This window comes from Aquila chrysaetos, chromosome 11 (genome assembly GCF_900496995.4).
Source record: "Aquila chrysaetos chrysaetos chromosome 11, bAquChr1.4, whole genome shotgun sequence".
Classification (NCBI taxonomy): Eukaryota; Metazoa; Chordata; class Aves; order Accipitriformes; family Accipitridae; genus Aquila; species Aquila chrysaetos.
Window position 1 is genome coordinate 33,358,607 of NC_044014.1, and position 21,269 is coordinate 33,379,875.

Genomic DNA, 21,269 nt, shown 5'->3' on the forward strand with positions numbered 1-21,269 from the left:
TAAGGTACAGAGACCTTAAACTTTAGTGTCTTTTCCAAGAAACACCATGCAGTCTTCCCTGCCTTTTCGTAGATATCATGAGACCTGACAAATCGGCTATCATAAAACATCTTAAGTGCTGAAAAGATATAATGAAAGGCTGTATCTTTATAGTATGGTGTAACAACTAAAACCACTGATTACCAACTAAAGATGTTTCTAAAGTGCCATTTGCTCCAACTTCATTATTCTCTATACTATTTTTTTTTCTCCTGTGAACGCAGTTTAGGGTGCTCTCATTCCCTCTTCTTCCTTACTTTGTCCGTGCTTGTTGGGAGTCCATCTGTTGTGCCATACAGTTGTTTGTGGGGCCAAGCTGTGAATCAGGTCACCAGAATGATTCAGATTAAAAATAAACCTACAATAAAAAGCTTGGAATTTGCTTTGTCAGCTTTCTGTTTAAATGCCGTGCAGAGCATCACTGCTATTATCTAAGCCATCTCTTGTTTGTATTCAGTTTAGAAATCATGTATTTGCAGCTGGAACAAAATCTGTCTGTTTTCAAAACTGCAACTTCAGCCTCACATCTGTCATGTTCTCATCTCCAATTTATCTCCTGTACCCTCTGATTAAAAGCATGTTGCTCCCATGTTTCACTTGAAATAGTGTGGTGGTACTCTTCATTTCTCAAAAGTGTTTCATAACTGTTCCTGAGTTAATGGAAAACTTGTAAAACAACATGCATCTATGAAGTGGCTGCTGTCAAAAGTAAGTTGTGTTTTTCTGCTAGTATCTGTAGCTTGTAAATCTGAAAAACTGAAATCTTCCCCCATTGTTTTCTCTGCTTCCAGAAAACCTTGTCCTGGTGAAACGTGCACCACTTTACTCTTCTCTTAATAGGCACTTGCGGGTTTTGAGGGCGAGCAGGGCTTTGTTTTCTTCCTCAGGCTTGTGGAGTTGCTGAGTCTGGAATTGCTCTGCAGCAGGATAACTACTTGACAGGCTTCATTCACTCCCTCTGCTCTGACTACATTTGAGTTAAATAACATGAACTTCTGAACTGTATTAGATAAAACTTCCTAGTGTATGCTTTCTCCATGGTATTTAAGTGTTGCTGTTGATACTTTGAGAAGCCTCCTTCAAATGTAGTGGGCATGACTTTTTCTACCCCAGAGGAAGCAATCTCGTGCCTCTGGCCTGTATCTGCTCAGTTGCATTTGTTCTTCGGTTCCATTAGCTGAGTTAACATTAACTTAAGAGTTTAGAATTGCTAGTGTAATCAGAAGACTGGGGAGAACTAAGTACCTAAAACAGAATTTTGAAGCCAGGGTGATGGGATGAACTACAGGATTGTTCTGTACGTGAGAAATACAGAAAAATCATGATGACAATGAGTTTCTTCAGTAATCCGGTACCATTCAGGAAACTTTTTTGCACTTGGAGTTCCATTTGGAGGCATCCCTTTCTCCAGGGAAAAGGAAATTATCCTCTTAGTAATCAGCTTGAGCTACTGTGTTTTGAATTGGTTGCTATGTCTCAGGTGCAACACAGATAAGCTGCAACATAAGCTATGTGCAGACAGTTGTATCCTTTTTAAATGCAATCATTTACGTCATCTAAATTTACAGTTACGGGTTTTAATACATGTGGGAGATAATCCAGGCCCTAATCCAGGTCTTGCTCTTGAAATCACTGAATTACATGATTGCTTCTTGTAAGCTTCCAGGCTGTGTTCTAGAATGATGTTTTGTTCTGCCATTGTGGTCATGTCGGCACTCTTTTCAAAAAGTACTCTGAAAGCTCTCTACTCTGTTTACAGCCTACATGTACTAAGTTATTACTCACTCTTCCTTTTGTTAGCATTTCCTTTTATGCAGATACGAATGTCCCAATGTGACCGGTACGGCCCTAGAGTACAGGGAGCATTTTGGTGTGCTGGCACACGTACCTCTGGCGATGCCTGTTTTCCCTGCTGCTCCTCTCTGCAGCTTAGGTGCTGGGCCCCCTCCCATGCTTAGCCCCTTGCACTGAGTCACTTGACACTGCAAGAGGTGTGTGCTGGGTGTGAGGAGGAGGGCATCGTTCTCTGTTGACCATTCTCCAAATAGGACCGGTGTGAAGAGTGTTTCTGATGGTGTTCCTCTTCACAAAGTCAAGATTTTCACCTTTCAGCCTTTGATTTCCTAGGCTAAGAGGGTGAAGATCTCTTAGTTTTGCCCTGCCTAACAAGTGCTTCTTTGCCAACAGTTGCCAAGCCCTACCAGTAGCCACATTCAGTGCCACTTTTAGCTTCAAGTCCTCTTTCTTGAACATCGTTCTCAAATGTTCAAGTGTGCTCGTGCCTCTGGTTTGTACAATGGCACCATTTCTAGTGGACGTATTTGGGCTGCCTTTCATTTTTCAGCTGCTTTGAAGGTAGTAGCTCATAAACATTGGCTGTTGGAAAGTACATGTTGCAAAATTTCACTGGATAACAAGCAATTGAGAAAGGAATAGTTAACAGCACGAACAAGTGTTTAGATTTTTGTGGCGCTTTCTCAGTCTCAATAAACCTAACAGCAGTAGCTCTATATTTCACTTCAATATAAAAAAACAGCAGAATAGAGGAAAAATATTTTTAGCATGTTTCTGGCTTATTGTAATGCTTATTCTTATTTTGGTTCTAATTTTTAATCTTGATATAGTAGATCTTGTGCCCTCCTAGCTTTCTTTTGATCCTCCTATTGGCAGAATTACACGGTAAAGTATGCAGTGTGAGTAAATCATTAGACTTACATGACCATATTTACTTTGTAACTAAAATATGTATTAGTATATTATAGCTCTAGTATGCAAATATGAACATCTGCTTGGACTCCATCCTTAGCAAGTGACTTGCAAAAGGTTGTTCTGGGTATTAGTTGTTGACAAATATTTATTGCATGAGAAAAAATAACCTGGAGTTATAATTTCACAGTAGCATGTACTCATTGATAATTTCTGTGTGTAAACCTGTAAATTTTCTCCGATGTGTTTAGTAACTAGATCCTGCTTTTGTTTTACAGCTGCTGCAGAGGGCAAAGGGAAAAGTGGGGAAGACTTTTTTCAGAAGGTAAGAAAGATATTTTAGTTCTATAACATCAGTTGACTAGAGGAAAAATTATACCCATTGCTCATTCATGAGATCAACCAATCAAACTTAATGTGCAGTTTCCACTGTATTGATCAAATTTTTAAAAACATTTTTGTCATTTAATGTGTCTATTAACCATTAGCTGTTCATGGAGTGTGATGAGAAATATGTTCTTTGGTGTATGCTACTGTCATTCGTGCACAAAAACTTAATTATTCTTTAACTGAAAATGTCAAAATATGCATTATGAAAGTTTATTTTGCTTAATAGCAGGGGGTTCATCCAGAAGATGTTGTGAGGTGGTCTTAAGGTTTTTATGTCTATGGATAAATGCTACATCCTGTTACTGAAAAACTGACATGAAACTTATTGTGATATTGTTGAAAGCATAAATATTTAGTTGAGAAACGCAAAGGCCTTTTAAGAAAGAAATGCACAATCCACAGAGTGATTCAATAAAGTTTGTGGTTAGACAGAGGCACGGAAGGACTGGAAAAAATAGTCCTGCAGCAACTAAACTACAAAGAGAAACATGGTCAAGAGTAATGACTTTGAAATTACTTTTGCAAAGCAACATGTTTTGGCTTGGTTGGTTGGTTTTTTGTTTTCGGGTTTTTTTGGGGTTTTTTTTTTTTTTTCCCCTAAGAATAGTGTGTAAAATATTATTTATGAGTTATGTTAATGAAGATCTGCATACAGTATGCTAATAAAAATGATGAGCTGTTTTGTCTTTCTGTACTATAGAGAAGACTGTAAATTTTCATGCTGTATACTGAAATGCCTTGAAACTCCTTTTTGACTGGTTGTCCGTTAAACAAGTAGTTTACTGTATTTTCCAAGTTTTCTTCATATTTGTAAGTGGTACTTTAAAAAAGGTCTCTTTTAGGATGTGAAAGGATACTTTATCCTGCACGTGGTTGTCAGATGCTTTGATGAAGGCTGGTGGGGAGGAGTATGTATACTGCCAAAATGTTTGTTTCAGAAATTATTTTATAGGAGTCTTCAGATTATGCCACTCTTGACTGACAATGGGAGTTACTTTTCTGAACGTGGTGCTTGTGCTTAACTGTCTAATATTAGTGTGCACAGAGGAGAATGCGTCAATAATTCTTCCTTAGGATTTTATCAAAATGCATGAGGCTTTTTTACTGACACAAAGCTAAGCCATAGTAGTGTATACTTCATCCTACACATCATTCATTTTACAACACTGTGTTCTCCTACTTGTATAAATCTGCTCATAATTCTTGAAGCTGTGGACAAAATATTTCCTCTGTGTGGGATTGAGTGGTTTATATATTTCATGTGTATTTGTATACTTGATTATTTACTGTAGATGTGATGTACATTACAATTATGTAGTTATTAGTGTAATAGAAAAAATACTGTTTTGATTTTAATAAGAAAGTGAAATGTGCTGAACTTCATATATGTGAATGAGTACACTATTTAACCATATTGATAATAGACATAGTGGCTATTTGGGCATTAATATATTGTCGTATACGTGCATATTATTATATAGGCACAGTGTGGATGTTGCAATAGGTTAAAGCTGCTTCACTTTGGCATTCTTCTTACTGTCTCATCAACTACAGCTTAGATTACTGACGTTTCTAAGTACATACACACAATACTACAGCTAATAAAAACAGATGGAAACTATCTTCTTTGCAAGTTTTCTTTTGTTCAAAAAAATCTTTGGACAGTTGCTCATAGCTTACTCACCGTCTCTGTCTGTGCAATTTCCTTTAATCAGGGTTAAGCTTTTTCCTTTCTCATGTGAAATGAATAAGGCACAGTTTCTGGAGGTAAAATGAAGACTCTTTTCATGTGTTTCATGTTGTGTAGTGAGGAAGAAAGTGATTTGTAGCATTAGAAACACATTGCAAACTGAGGCAGCAAGATACTTTCAGAAACTTAATATGAAATCGAAGCTATAGTAAATGCATTTTTTAAAACAGTCTTGAAAATTAGACTTTCTTCAGGGTGTTATTGGCAGGCTTTTGAGTGGAACAGGGAAGGGAAGTGCATCATTTAAGAGGCACATCAAGAACTGAGGGTGCAATTTGCATAAATAATGCAATGTATAGTATTTTCTGACAAACTCTACCCTCAATGTGCTGAAGTTATTGTTGGGTGGACGGGGAGTGTGAGGTGAAAGAAGTTTTCACATGAATGCTGAAATGACAGGAGTAGCAAGGCAAAGATTCGAGAAGGTGATTCCGTATGTCAAGGCACGCAGACCAAGAGGGAGGAGAGAGGAAGCCGGTACTGGCGGGAGTGAGACAATGCTGACTTCTTGCAGATGGCTCTGTAAGTGGCTGTTGGGTCTGTCTTGGTGGCTGGTCAATGGGGGACGACACTCAGTTCTTTATTAGCTTGCCCTCAGGAGGAACAGAAGTTGCTCATGCTTTCTGAGCTGGGCTTGAAGTCAGGGACTCAGCCTGGGTTGTTAAGTTACATATAGTATGCTCTAACGAATCTGTCATGCTTTTAAAGAAAGTTAAGTTCATACAAGGTTTTGGTGCTGAGTAGTCTTTTACTGGTCTTCAAACATGTGAGCAAGCAGTATTACTTTCTTGGATTTTCATAATCAAGCAGACTCTCAGTGGATGTGAACTGCTTCTATTAACTTTTAACTTTCGAAGTTTAATAATACCAATTGAAATGTCAAAATGCATTATTTCACTGAGTATTTTAGCAGAAACAAGCACATGTTCTGCAGTTGCTGGTGGAGTTACAGAATAAGCCCCAGTTCTTGGCTGCAAGGGGCAAATTAAGCTGGTATTTCTGCCCTGTCATGGTGGGGAAGATCAAGTGATGAAGTGCCCCTTCCTCTGCTTCTGAATTAAAGTGAAAAGTAGATAAATGTTTTTTGGTAATGTCACTTTAAAAAAATCTGAAGACTTTAGCATACTTTCTTCTAATATTTCTGAGTTTTAGTACTGCTTCAAAGGGGGAAAACCTAACATAGTCTAATATGGATTTTTCAAAATCCCATCACTGGGAGCTGCTAATAGTTTAGCAAGAAATAAGTAAATAATGTGATAGTTTTCTCTCTAGAGCTCTCTGATCTGCAATTCAGTGACAGGTAATCTCTAAGTAAACATGGATTGGTTTGCTGTTGTGTTACATACTATTTATGTAAAAGATCCTTGTGGACCTTGCTTTATATATTATTGTCCTAATTTTATTCCATGAGAGTAATACATAATATGAAGTTATTACTTGTTCTTGATCCAAAGCCCGTTTTCAGTTGAAGGTGGAATTTTTCCGTTGAGTTCTATACCATCTGCTTCATGCCTCATAGGCAAGTAGGGCCCTTCCCAGACAAAACCAAGACATTGTTCCCAGGAGCTTCTAATTTATGTAGCACTACAGATATGCATGGCACTCATATAAAATGTAAAGAGGTGGTGGGTCTCTGCCCTGAAGAGTTCATAATCCAAAACAGATGAGGGTCAGTCATGTGGACAGAGGGGAATTTAATGTATCATTTCTGTTTGCTTTTCGTTCTTGCCTCATCAAGTCTTTTTTTCTTGAACACTTGGAAATCCTAGTGCTGATGATAACCTTTCATTCTGAAATTCCTCAGAGCAAGAGTGTACACCTAGCCGTGTCATGGGACTGTCAACAGTATGGTGGGCAGTAGGTGAAGGTTGGGGGTTCAGTAGAAGTTGGGTGTAGTTCTTGGGCTAATGTGCAGGACATAGTGACTGGAAATGATGCACACGTGGTGCTCTGCCCAAGTGCTTGACTCTGGGTCAGATGTAAGCTGCTCGTTCCAGCATAATTCAGTGTGTATGTGTGTTAGTCATGGGCTTTTGGAGTATTTCTGAAGGGGCTCCTCAGCTCTTCCTTTCCTGGCTTTCAAGAGTGCATTTGCAGAATTTGGTTTTGTGGAAAGCACAATATACTACCAGCCAGCTGTAACTTGTGGGTTTTATTGTTTCTGAATGTTCGAGATTGCTTAGGTTTGGGAGGGGGGTTGGTTGTTTGTTTTTTTTAAATCAAAGAGGAATGGTGTTTGTAGGAACATATTCATTTGCACAGTTGCAGATACTTAGGGTTGGTTTTTTTAAGATATAACTGGATTTAGGCAAAATGTGTGTTTAAATGTTTGTGCTTCTCTTGACTGCAGACTCTGTTATTCCCTGAAGGGGATGTAATCATGCTTGGAAGTGTGAAGATGCAAAGGGGCAACTGTTGCATGTGTGTTCCAAAATCTCTTCTGTCAATTATTAGGAGCTTCAGAGTGTTAAGGAAGACTAGGGTTTTCTTTTTTTTTTTTTTTTTTTTTTTTTTTCCATTTTCCTTCTTGTCCTTACATGTAACATGTTTCACCTGTAGCTGCTTTCCTTATTAAATGAATAGCACCTCAAAAGATACTGAGGCCATTTTGGAAGCAATATTTGGTGAAACCATCCTTTAAAATGAGTTGCTTTTCCGGAATAGATATTGGAAACAGTAGCACCAAGATTTTTTTTAAAAATAAAACCCCAATATATTAAAACCAAAACAAACTTGCAATTATTTGAGGATGTGAAAAATAGATATTTCTAATTGCATCTTTAATCACCTTTCTGTTAAATTTCTCTTCTGTATGCAGTAGTTATTAATGAATGTACATTACCTTTTATTTGTTTAGGAAGCTCTGGCAACAAAGGCATTAAGGAAGCTGCCTCAAGCCCTGTTTGTTTATCTAAGACAGTAAAAGAGCTTGTTTTGCAACATCCTGTGTTTTCACTTTTATCTTTGAAAAACATTCATTAGGTTGATCTGGGGCAAACCTTGCAACTTTTGCAATGTTCTTATGTGTGAATATATTGATACAGTGTTTTATGTATGCATGAATGCTTTTGTAAGTATAGATAGTATATACTGATAAAAATAAATTTAACTAAAAAAAGTTTTCTATTTTTCCGTCTGCAGTAGGTCAGGCTGAAAGTTGGTTGGTCTTCCTTTTTAATCTCTGAACATGAAACATGTAGGTAGGGCTTCAAATGTGAATGGCTTAGGGCATTTTCAAGCATAAAAAATATTAATCATTGACCTGAGACTAAGATGTCTCAGGCTGATTATTATCCATGTTCAGCAGTAACTTCTGAGGGGCTTTCCATGTGTCTTCATCCATGACTTCTCTCAAACTGCCTATTTATAATTATGGTTTCCCTAAGGCTATATTCTCATTTGCGATGGCAACCACTCCTTTTCCAGTGCTCTTTATCTTGCTAGTGAGACTAGCGGGTTCATGGTTATTATACATTATCATGGGTTTTGTCTCTATTTCAACCACAGGAGCAGTTTTGAACTGTAGAAACTGGTTCCACACCTTCCATTTTTTATGGGTAGAAATCGGTATCTGCATTAGCATTAAAATAATCTCTTGATGTAGAGTTTGGCTCATAGCATGTGACAAGGATATATTAAGGCCATACGTTTCCAGAATTTGCTTGAAATGCTTGGCTGTGCTAGGCTGTGATGGGAACGTTGGCATGCGCTTCTGATTTACATTGAGCTTCCTCTCATTTCACTTCCTGGGAAGAGGAAGCGACTGCTCTGACAGGGTAGTATGGATTAGAGAGTTGAAAGAATGTTGGTGGCAGTCAACATTTGCAGGAAATCTTGAGATTGAGAGGTTTGTCTCCCTTTTGGCAAAACCACACCCAGTGGAAAGGAGGAGACTGTTTAGGTTGGATTGGTTTCTCTAAGAAGGTAAATCAAGAATGCTTACTTAACTTTTTTGCTTAGTTCAGGCACAGCTAAGTGGTGGGAAGGCTTCATTCTTGTGGAAAACTGCATTTGTCACGTCTCTAGTACAGCCATCATTCTGTTAAGGGAATAGAGTAATGATGAGCGTTTTTTTATTTCATCTTTAGTTTCTTCTGTGTTGCTTCTGATATAATGGGGACAATCTTGAGAGTTTACCTGTAGTATGAAAATGCTCTCTGGGCCTAATCTTTGAGGTGCCCACTGCAGGTAAAAGTCTTAAACCAGCAACTTTCCTTGCTGAGTTGCTTGTGAGGAATTCCCTTGGCCAGAAACAGTGGGGATCTTGATCATGTAGTATTATACTGAGTGACTCTCTACATCGCTGCTTGGACCTCAGTCTGAGTTCCAAGTGAATCAAAGTTTTAGTTGATGATGAATTTCCATTTTACACCACCTTATTGCTGTACCTAATATTTTGTGCAGGATCTCTTGCATTGTAAAGCAAAAGAAAAGGAATAATTTGTCTTGACAGTCTCGACTGAGATGCTTAATCCTTTTTGCTCTGAAAGTTAAATTCTCTCTTACAATAGACAAAGGATTTCAGTCCTCAGAAATGCTTGTACTCTTTTCTTTCTCTGAAAAAAAAGATAAAGAGGAGGCGAGTATGAGAATGATACAAATTAATAATATACAGTGGGTTCCTGATTTGTAGGGAGGAGACTTGCTGCTTCTGCTTTTGGAGAGACGAGTTGGCTGCATATTGGTGTCTCTAACGATGTGCTGTGGGGGCTTCATTGTTAAGTAATATTTTTTCTTAAATAAATTTCCCCTTTTTTCTACTACTTGTGTAGAATTCACTAATGCTGTACATACAGGTACATTTATAGCTCTTTTTTTTTCATGATTAGATAATCCCTTTATATTTTTGTATATACTTTCAGTCATTTATTTAAAGTGAAAGTATTACCCGTGACCTCTGATTAATACTTCCATTGAGCGTGAATAAAACATTCAAGTCAAGTAAAGGAAGGACTTCAATGTTTCTCCACAGGTAAGGGCGTTTGATTGGTAGAGTTTTCTTCTCACTTAACTTTATTTGCTGTATTTGTAAAGTAAGTACAAAGTTCTGTAAACGTTATTGTTGCAGAAGGTTCACTTAGTGCCGTTTTTGGACCCAGCAATAATACTGCAATACTTGCTTGCCTAAACAAGACCTTTGTTTTACGAATGATCTTTCTTAGTTCATTTCAGGTAAAGTGAAGGTTAAAAAAAAAAAAAGTAGTGTTTGTGTGCATGCATGCATGTGTTCCCTTCTAAGCTAAAAACACCTTAATGGATTAGGAAACGATGTACATTCTGAAGCCATACCTGCATAGGTAGCTTTCTTCAATTTGCTCTTTACTGAATTAGAGCTTTTATTTATAGCCTGAAAGTTTGACTTGTAAAGCTGATGTTGTTTACTCTGCTGTCTTTATTGCCTTTACATATAATCTGTTAATTAGTTTTTTGAAGTATTATCAGCTGATACCCATTGATCAAAACTATGAATAAATGAATACATTGCCTATGATGTTAATCTTGTCCTCTAACTTGTAGCTTCAGTACTACTTCATCCTGCACATGCTTGCCTTAATTCTTGATAAAATCATTAGGAATAGCTGTGAATACCTAGTGAAGATGGTAAGTTTGTTTAGAGTTATTCTGGGCTGGGATATAGTCCTTGACAACAAACAGCCTGCTTGCTTCTTTGTGAAGTCTCAAAGTCTGTACATGCAGACCACAAAATTACTGGTCATGAGATGCTGGAGGAAAGCATGTTAGTATTTTGCTTAGTTTGACGTGAAGCTGTGTAGAAGTATGCGAATGGGAAACAGTCATGTTTTCCTTCTATTGCCTTTTTATACCTGAATCTAGATTAGTTGGAAAATTCAGAAATGCTTCAATTTTTTTGGATAAAATTATTCTGGCACTTAATAAAGTTAATGGACAAATGAGTATGTGAAGATCAAATTCCTGCAGTATTGAAACAAATTACTTTCAGTGGAGTAAATGAAAAGAAACATGTATGGCAGTATTGAACCTTACCCATACAGGTTATCCCATATGATAGTCTCTAAAATAATTTAAATATTACCCTTTCAAAGACAGGTAAAGTTAGGGGAGAAGGACTAGGCAAGTAGTCACATACAGATACTTTTCGAAAAATGTGCTTTGGGGTTTCTGACAGTTGGAATATAAAATAGCAAAATCGGGTACGCCTACTCTAGAAGAGACACATGCACTCATGTCCTTGCACTTGGGAAGGCACTTTTTTTCATAATGCTTCTTCCTGTACAGAAACTTAGACAACTGAGGCTAGATCCTTGTCCTCCCAATGCATCGTTTTGTGCTGTATTTTTAAATAGTTTACACTTACCTGTAAACTATTGGTGTCAGCAGTCTAAGTTAAGAACAAACTTACTAAAAGGCTTTTCTAGGTTTTATGGTTTTAATTCTCACTGTGCCGCCGCTCTGCATGGGAGATTATTTTTCTGCCACACAGGAGCACGAACTGCAAACTCAAATGGTGTTTTAGCCTGGGATGTGTGGGTGCCCCAGAGCCATCTGCTCGTGGTCAGAAATAGCCCCTCGCTCTTACCTGCAGTAAGGTAGCATTAATACTGTGGAGTCAGACAGATTGTACTGCCTTCTTTTTAGAGGAGTAGTTGTAATATAAACAGTGAATTCTAGTTTTGAATTTCATATATAGACCACCTGGGGGGGGGGGGGGGGGGGGTGGCACCACAACGGGGCTCAGGATAGGAATCCATTGCTATACCCAAAACGTAGGCCAGACTTGCAAAAGAGCTACATATTTGTACCGAGCTTTGGGCTAAGTTTTGTCATCTCCTCTCTTTTAACTTCTTACATGCCCCATGTTTCCTGACCAAATCCAGTCGTCTTTGATGCTGTACTGTTGATGTGTTCTGGCTCTGGCATCTCAAGCGCTTACTCTGGCCTCCCCAGTTTTAGAGGCTGAATTCACACTGTCAGTTCCTGGGTAACTTCACATAATTCCTTTCTGTGTCTTGTTCTTCCTTCCCATCCTCGTTCTTCCCCTGCTTTCTCCTCTCCCCAACTCAAAACAAAAACAAACCATTAAATATAATACTTCTTCTGGTTCCAGCTACACCCATTGCTCTGTTCTTGCTGCCAAAACTCATGTTCAGGGATTAGTCATCCCCTCAGATACTGCTGTTTCACCACTTCTGCATTAGAAGAAGAAGAAATTAAGTATCAGCCCATGTAGAATTTTACTTGTCTACTGTGACTCTTCAGCTCAGGTCTTCTCCTGCTTATGTAGAATTTTTTAAAAATTTTCATGCAAATTATATTCCATGTTTCAAATAAACTGTAAATTTGTTTATGTTGCTCTAAATGCATACATACTGAGGGAGCCACAGTAATATGACTTCTCTGAAAGTAGAAGGTGCAAGATGAACATTTTATGTCTGTGAAACAAAATTTGTGTGTGTGTGATTTTACAAGTCATCCTGAGGTGTGATTTTAACATTGTCACATGTCATCATTTGGTTAATACTGAATTAAATTGTACATGTAATGGTTTCATTTTCTAAAATGAAATGCTTATTTGGACGTTAAAAATTTAAGAAGTGAAAGCTACAATACTGAATTTTGGCTTTTTTGTGAGAGTTAGTAAAGTGGATAACTAATCCCTTTGCCCTGGTACTCTTGCCTTGTTAATTACAAGCACATTTTGCATCAAGACTGTGACTGTGTTTATGTTGAACTTATTTTGTCTGTCTCTTCTTAGAAAGAAAAAAGTTTTTTTTGTCAAAATAAAATTGCTCATCAGCTGGAACTCCAAATTTCTAAATATTCTGTGCACAGCACCAGCTTTCATTATGGTTCTTAAAGCTGTGTTCAGAATGCAAGCTTATGCTTTTCATATTCAGTTTGATTTAGAAATACTCGTTGAGTTGCCTGTTCACTTATTGTGGCTACTTCGTTCAGTTGAAGCAGTTGGAGCACTTGATTTATGAAAACCGGACACTTTAGCAGAAACTGTTGGTATCAAATGCAGCTTCTGTGCATTTGTAAATGATGGTGGGTAAGGACCTGTATCTGTCTTATAAGTATTTGTGTCTAGTAACAAGCCACTTTACAGATGTTGCTGAGATTAAGACAGTACTACATGTCAGTTTTATATTAACCAATTTCACTACTTAAGATTTTTCTAGGTGTAAAGAAAAATTAACAGGCACAAAATGAGGACAATGTATATCTTCTGGTAAGATGTGATCAGACTACTCTGATATCTCTCATAGTATTTTCAGTTAACTACTGAATTAATTTTGTATCCTGAAGAATATTTTAGGTAATATTTGGAAAAACAAATACTTAAAAATCTGTATCGGATGATGGATGACATGATGTAAAGTTCCATCATGTTTTGGTCTCTTTTTTTGTAAAAACCTGGCTTTGGAGTGGTTTTGATGCTTAAAAAAATCTGACTTGTTACAGCCTTTGTTTTTAAAGCTCACTTTATCATTCAAAACCATATTTACAAAGCTTTTGCAGTTATTTCATCTTCAGGTTATTCAACCAGCATTGTGATTTAACCTCACTGCTTAAGTATTTTCCATTTTATCCTTTAAACAGTGTGTTCCCTGTGAATAATTAAGCAATTAAAATGTACCCATAGAAGAGCAAAAAGATATGCAGTGGGGTCCAAGAATCAGTTGTGCTGGGAGAAGTCAGGATGGCTGTTTATGGCAGGAATCTTGGAATCTTTCTACCTGCAGAGCTTAGTAGAATATCGACATAATGCTTGGCTTGTTTTCTGCACCCACAACAGCAACTGCTTGACTGTTTTGGATCTGCAAAAATAGTGTTTATGACAGTAAAACTATCTTCCCATTAATACTCCACGTTTATGGAAAAACATATTTGTCAAGTTTTGAAAGGCCATTATGATGGTACTACTTTTTCTTTTACTATTGATATTCCTGTATTTCATTTTTTCTATGCTCTCTTACACAGTAACTTTCATCTTTGTCTTCTGTAAAATTGATGGAACAAATTTTCTTGAGGATTGGGGAAAAATGGTTCTCAGAAAACAGTCCCATTAAAAATGGGGATGGATACAGTGATGCAACAAAACAATCGGTCACCTTCCCTTCAGCAGTTGTGCATGAAATATTTCTTGGGTACCAGTTACCCTCCATAAAATTAGCGAACTATGGTAATCCATAAAGAATTGGTGTGTTTTCTTTAACCTTATGGAGATTCAACTTCAAAACAAGATTACCAAACATCTACTTAGAGAATTTCTATTATCGTGACCTTTATGTAAATAATTCTTTTTCTAATCCTTTTTGTCCTTCCCTGTCCTCATCCTACCTTGACACATGGGATTTTCTCATCTGTAGTAGTTTTTATATGTACACAGTTACACTGGAAAACACTTGTTTCTTAGTAATACATGTTGGGGGTTGTTTCTGGCTCCGACCACTTTATAGTTCTTATCTTATATCAGTGAAGAAAAGGATATTTATTGATGCTATGTTAAAATTGAGATTAGGAGCTGTCTTGAACTTGCAGATGCAATTGGCTTTGAAGTTCCAGATGGTCATGTTGCCAATAATAATTCTATAGAGGTGCCCTTATACTTGTAGCTCTGAGGTGTGCTCATGAAATACAAATGAACAGCGTCTACCTGGTATTTCCAGTCCCTTCCCCATATCTTCTTGATAGAGAACTTGATCCTTGCAACTTTTTTTTTGGGGGGTGTGGGGGTGGCACTGATGCAGCTCAGCCATGTATCTTTTGTCTCATACTTCAATGTGGTTTTGTTATTTTTCTAATTCACAGTAGTTTTCTCCTCTTTCCCTATTTGCTTTTTCCCTTGACTTGTTACATTAGCATTGCATCAAAGTTTTTTCAATTTTTAACTTCAGACTGCTTGGAAAAATCGCATCTTATTTGGTCATACCTTTTTGTCTTGCTGGAAGATGATTTTATACTAAGAAACGCTCTCTGTGTGAGGTGTGTAAATGTAGCATTGAGAATGATGTGAAGAGTGACTAAAGATCATTCAGAATATAGCTGGGGTCCTGTCTTGATTGTATGCTTTGTGGTAATTTGTCTGCACTCAGAGGTGGTTTCTGAGTAAAAACCAAGATCTAGAAGGATATCGTTATTTTTTCCAGTACCCTAGAGGGAATTGGATCACTTCTAGAAGGATTAATTAAGTTAGAAGAATCACTACTTGGTTCCCTCCCCTGCTTCTCATCTGCCTGTGTTTTATGCTGCCTCAGACAATAATGGTTTTTATTTTCATGGATGTGATCACGTGTAGTTATTCAGCTTAATTTTCTTTTGTATAATTTACCCAATTGGTCTGCTAAAATACTTCATGCAGGTTCAGCTTTCAGCATTTGTCACCAGGCTCATGGACAGGATTTGTAGTCTGCTTACAAGAAATGGAGTGTAGTCTCTGAAATATTCCAAGTAGCAAAGAAGTTAAGGGGTCTCTGAGGATTTGTCTTGTTTGATAGTTGAAAATAAGGTACTGTTGCAGTACTGCGAGTGTTTAAGTGTCTAGTGCCATCGATGATGTTGATCTAAACCTAAGTGTTTCCGTTTGGTTTTAGTCTTTAAAAAAAGAAAGATATTCTTAGATATAGATTAAGATAAACATGTACCTGTTCCAAAAACATAATTTAAATGTGTTTACAAGATTTTTAACATCTTTGCTTATTCATTGTCTAAATACTCGTTAAAATGGTGTTTATATTTTCTGTTGTATTAAGCAAGGTTAAACAGAGGAAGCTAATTCTTCACACTGAAAAAGAGGGTTTTTCCATTGATGAAATAACAAACTGGTTTTTTTTGACAGTTATGCTTGCAGTTTTGAGAGTTACTTTTGTCACTTCAGTTGGAATGAGCTCATGGTTTTCTCAAGTTCAGCTCAACAAATTGCAGAAACCCACTGGTAGATGCAGGTTCCTCTTACCCATTTGTACTTTCGCTGTGAATAAGAACTGAGGCAGAAATGGCCAAGATGCATGAATCCCAAAGGTGGGAAGATCAGAAATAGATAACACTAACTGTAAAGAATACTATGTTCATTTAATGTGCTTGTTTTAAATGAAGAAAGGTCTGTTTGATATGTTGTTCTCTTTCATCTACTGCATGTAAAATAGTTCCTTTGAATTCTGAAATGCTCGTGGGCTTTTGGGGAGTTTTGGTTGGTTGGTTTTTTGCATTCAGGGCATTCCAGTTTCCATCCAAAATCAGCTAAACAAAAATTACAACGTCAGAAAAAATAATTTCTTACTGTCTTAATGTAAAAACTCCCCAAAGTGTTTAAACTATAAATTTTTCGAGCTGGAATACAAGGAAGCCAAAAGCTTTTCTTCCAGCTGCCTTACAGCTAAATGTTGTTTTTTCTTGAAGGCCCAATGATTTGCAGCTAGAGCCAGTTTTTTCAGGGTCAGGGCAGTCTTGTTTGTTTTGTTGGTATCTTCTAGTATCTTGTGTCATCTTCTGTATGTTCTCTACTGAGAACAGCTTACATATTTTGGCTACGTAAACACTACAGTTTCTCTTGGGGAAAGGAGAGGAAGGGAAGATGTAGATAGAAAACTTCTTAGCATTTTCCTCATTTTGAGTAGAAGCATGAGATTAGTTACTGTGGGATTAAATCTTGCTGCTGCCTTTGGTCAGTTGATCCCTCAAGGCGGGGAGAGTTCTGATGAGTATAAACCCTATCACTTTGTATGAAAAGAAAGGAAACCTAAGTAGAGGTGCTGTTCTGCAGAGATCATGAACTCCGATTCAGTCACCCCCAGGTTGAATTTCCTCTAAAAGTTTTCTAACTGAAGTATTTATACAAATAAAATACATGTATTATATGTATATTACTTGTAAAGTGAGTTCTGTTTTCTGTTTTGCTCATTTGAGAGCAGTACTGCTGTTTTCAGGGTATGTGGCATAACACTGAGTTTTCACTAATAAAACTATTCCATTGCAACATGCAGTTGAGGTTTTTATGGCATGATTCCAAATTTGTTTCAGGAAAAAAAATAAAATTCTGGCACTTAAAACTGCCTGGGTTAGAATGGTAAAACAGAACTAAAAGTTGATGCAGCAGTGATCTACGCTATGTAGAGTTTTACTGTTGCACAGTTTTCAACATCATCTTTACCTTCAAGTTTAACAGTGGTAGTAAAACCTCAGTTTCTTGTTTTCTAGAGCTTTGTGACACTTCTGTTAAAATAAATACGATACACAAATAATAAAATAAATACAATAACTTGTTAAAAAAGGAAGCAATACAGTTTAAATTCCTCTTAAGGGTTCCTATGAAAGGCTTGATTTCTCAAAAATAAAGCTAGAAGTTACTTTCTACTGCAAAGCTTTTCAGGTAGTTAAAATTCTCAAATTGTTTTACAGGCAAGATAAATTATTTTCACTGGTGAAAAAATAAGTGCTGCAGCAAAAACTACTTTATTTTTCTCCAATATAATATGTGGTTTTCAAAATTGTGGAAATGATGATTATTGCAATCAGCTTGGAATTTATCATAGTTTACTGCTTGGAGTTGAAAGCCAGCACATACTCTGAGCATTTTTGTACTTCAATAAATGCACTTCATTTAAATGCATCCAGACTTTTTTTTTGCCTAACTGCCTAAGATGGGAGATAAACTTGTCTTTGTAGTGACCAAACTGAGCCGTCTTTTTGGTCTAATGTGGTAATTTCTAGCATTGCATTCTCCAAAGAGTTTAAGGATATTAGGTGGCCAAATCTCAGTGGCTGGCAGTCAGACTTCTTTTCCTTTGAAGATCTCATATGCATTTTTCTCATATGTCCCCAGAATGTGCGCATCTCTGAAGTTGTGGGCTTATATTTTGTTTTGGTTTAGGATGAGAAATGGGGAGGATTTAATTTCTTTAAGACAGAAGTCTCCAAGGTTTATTGAGAGGGTGAAGGACTGATAGGATGTAACACTTGTCTTGAATGACATTCACTCACTCCTCTTCTGTCTCCTCTGTTACAGTTTCTTTTATGTTCAATCTTCTTTCACTCAGTCCTGCACCATTCTTTGTTTTAGCATCTCCCTTCTCCTTTTAGCTAATGCCTTGCTATTTTCTGTGTATTTCATTGCCTGTTGCACAATTAAGAATAATCCTGGCCCAAAGCCCTCTATTAGACACAAGTGAATTCTTTGAAATAGCTTTTTTCACATCTGGTTTGGAAAATTGTGAAAAGTATGTGTATGTTGCTGATAGAATTTCACCCTTCTGGAAATGTCTTATTTCAGCTGTAACTTATTATCCAATAGTTGCTGAAACCAAAAATATAGTATAATGAAGTCTGGCTGACACTTTCAGTTTTTCCACATGGTGTACTAATCTGGAAGTTGTTGTGATGTCCTAGGGATTTGGATGTAGAAGATAAGAATTAAGAACTGCTGGAGGAGTCTGCTTTAGTTCTGAATTATACTATTATGGAAAACTTACTGGTCTTGTAGCTGTTTTCTTAATGCATTCATTTTCTTCTTGGAAGTGGCTTGGCTAATTATTTTGGAATTTTAATTTTTTTGTTATTGCTTACACTTGTTGCAGATGACTAGAAGTACTAAAATGTGCTGCTTTGCTTAATAATCTCTTCCCCGGCCCCCCTGTTTTGGTGAGCTGACTTTTTTGGATAGTGTCTGCTTTTTGTGTATTGTAATTCGCATTTGTATCAGCAATCAAAAGAAGGCAAATAGTTTTTTTGTTTTTTTTTTTTTTTAGTCTGAGGAAATTGAAACAAATACTCTTTATACAGGAGGAACCAGACACTGAGAGTTGCCATCTGAAAAGCGCTCTCTCCTTCTCTCTCCTTTGCCTTTCCTACCTGTTTCCGACTTAGAACAACCAAATATTCTTTTCAGTTCTTCTGATTTAGGGTTTTTTCAAGTTTACAGCCTAAGTTTACAGTGACCACTTGTTTATGTTACCATTATATGCATTAAATAATCTTAATACTTTTTACCCCCCCTATGTATTTTTACATAGACTCACTGTCTGAAATAGTATGACCCAGCAGATCAAGGGAAGTGGTGATTCCTGTCTGCTCAATTACTGTGATGCTGCATATGGAGTACTTTGTCCAGTTATGTCCCCCTCAGCCCAAGAAAGATCCTGACGAGTGAGAGTGACCCCAGTGGATGATCACCAGGTTGATCAAGGGCCTGGAGCAGTTGACGTACAAAGAGAAGCTGAGAGCAGGGTTTGTTCAGCATGGAGGAGGTGAGGGATCTAATAGCAGTCTTCAGCTACCCTGTGTGTGGTTAGAAGGTAGACTGAGTCAGGCTTCTCCTAAAGTGTACGGGTAACAACGATAAAGGTTGAGCAAAGGAAAACTCAACCAGATATGAGAAAGTAATTTCTCAGTAAAGGTGGCCACACACTGGAATAAGCGTGCACAGAGCCTGTGGAATCTCCTTCCTTCGAGGTAGTGACAGCTTGATAGACAAGGCCCTGGACAACCTGACCTAACTGCAATTGGCCCATCTGTGAGCATGAGGTTGGACTTAGAGGTCCCTTTCTTCCAAACTTGTTCTGTGATTCTAGGGCCCCTTCTAATTGACATTAGTCAAGCTGAGCAAACTGTTTGCTCTTAATCTCTTTTATAGTAAGCTATTGAAATTTTCAAAGGAGCAAGGACCCTTTTGCTTATGCTGTACAAAATCTTGTCTGTGTGTGAACAGAACTGGACACCTTGTTCCAGGTGAAAATTCATCAGGGCCTTCTATAATCAACATGTTTATTAAAAAATGCCATGTCTGATGCAGCCTAGCATGATATTTAATAGACACATTTTCTGGGCATCCTGCAACCATCTAGATGCATTTCTTGGGCATCCTACAACCATCTTGTCATGGACTAATATGGGCAGATCTTTCTCATCAGGTCCTCATGATGATGAGATACTCTCTTACTCGTGATGATCAGGTACTCTCATCTCAAGTGTGATGAGAGGTATGACCTCCTCATACTTATTGATGACTTCTCAATATAAAAAAAGTTTTTTAGTCTCAGTAGACATGCCCAACATTTCTTAGAACTGAATTTCAATTTAAATATATGAAGTCTTTGGTGTCATTCAGTTCCTTATCCTATATTACTACTAAATGTGTTAGTGATGCTCTGTAGCTCTGTGCCAGTATTAAATTTCAGTATAATATGCCTATGGCTAGTGGACTTATTCACTAAAAGGCAGCAATAGAATGAGAGTCTACATTGAGCCAAACGACTACATGAATTTCAAAGTCTGTGTGGGTAAGGTTTTTCCCTGTTGCCTAGTTGGAGATTTACAGATAGGTTGCACACTGTGGTGTAACAAATGCTGTCAAATCTCTACTCTGAACTGCTAAACCAAGAAGTAAATTTTTGAAGTCTTGGTTAGGCTTACAATGAAAAGCTGCTTTAAGGTAAACGTGAGGCAAAAAAAAACCCACTTGTGAAGGCAAACCAATGTATCTTGACTTACGAAGACTCAAAAGGACTGCTTTAAATTCGATAGTCTTTACTTAGAAGCCATTTTAAGGTAACTAAACAAATATTTTTATTGAATTGTAAAGCTTTGAATTTGCCTCTGAGGTGGACCTAGAGCATGCTGTAGCAGTCATTTGAACTTCATGGAAATTGTTGAGCGTCTTGGATTGCTCTTTGTTTTTTTCTTTTGAATGATCAGAACTTGGCTCCACCTATCACCAGACAAAAATTCTTCTCAAGAAAACCATAAAAGTAGTTAATGACTGGTGCTATTTATAAATAATAATAGTTAACAGATTTAAAAATGGTAAACACCATCTTTTCCAAAAATGAACTTTTGACTTCATAGGAGAACAATAAAAAATTTTCATATATGCTTTCTTTTTAACAGATTATGGAAGAAACAAATACACAGATTGCTTGGCCATCAAAGTTGAAGATTGGAGCAAAATCGAAAAAAGGTATTTTGTTTTGGTTTTTTTTTATGGGATGGTATTAGTTGTTAGAGTAGTAAAACCACAGAATAAACAATTCTGTCTTTAGAGTCACCATATCAATACTGAACACCTGAAATATTTTCTTTTCAGTCTGCTGTTTTTATAAGAATTTCTTGTTGAAGTTCTCTCAGCTTTATATCGGTATTTGATGTGCAAACCCATTTGAAGTAGCTAACACTTCTGCAAGTACTTTTGCAAGTACTTTATTTTCAATACTGTTGTACTTACTGTTTAGTATGTGTGTTTTCTTCTGTGTAATTCTGCATCTAATCTGAATGGTTTCTTTATTTTACAGCAGCCAAAGTCAATTAGTCTTTCTGGTAACATTGTAGATCAGTGGGTGTTCTGTGGGTTTTTTTGTTTGTTTCTATAGAGTACAAAGATGTGTGTTGGTCAAGCCCAGTTAGAACAATA

The 21,269-nt window shown here is 37.1% G+C and overlaps 1 protein-coding gene across 1 annotated transcript in view; it reads left to right on the top strand.

Moving 5' to 3' along the window:
* The window catches only part of BICC1 (BicC family RNA binding protein 1), a 115,185-nt gene that overhangs the window by 35,863 nt on the left and 58,053 nt on the right, over positions 1–21,269 (top strand). The window contains exons 2-3 of the mRNA XM_030030993.2: positions 3,024–3,070; positions 20,750–20,819. Of these exons, the coding sequence (XP_029886853.1) occupies positions 3,024–3,070; positions 20,750–20,819 (117 nt within the window). The remainder of the gene's footprint in view (positions 1–3,023; positions 3,071–20,749; positions 20,820–21,269) is intronic.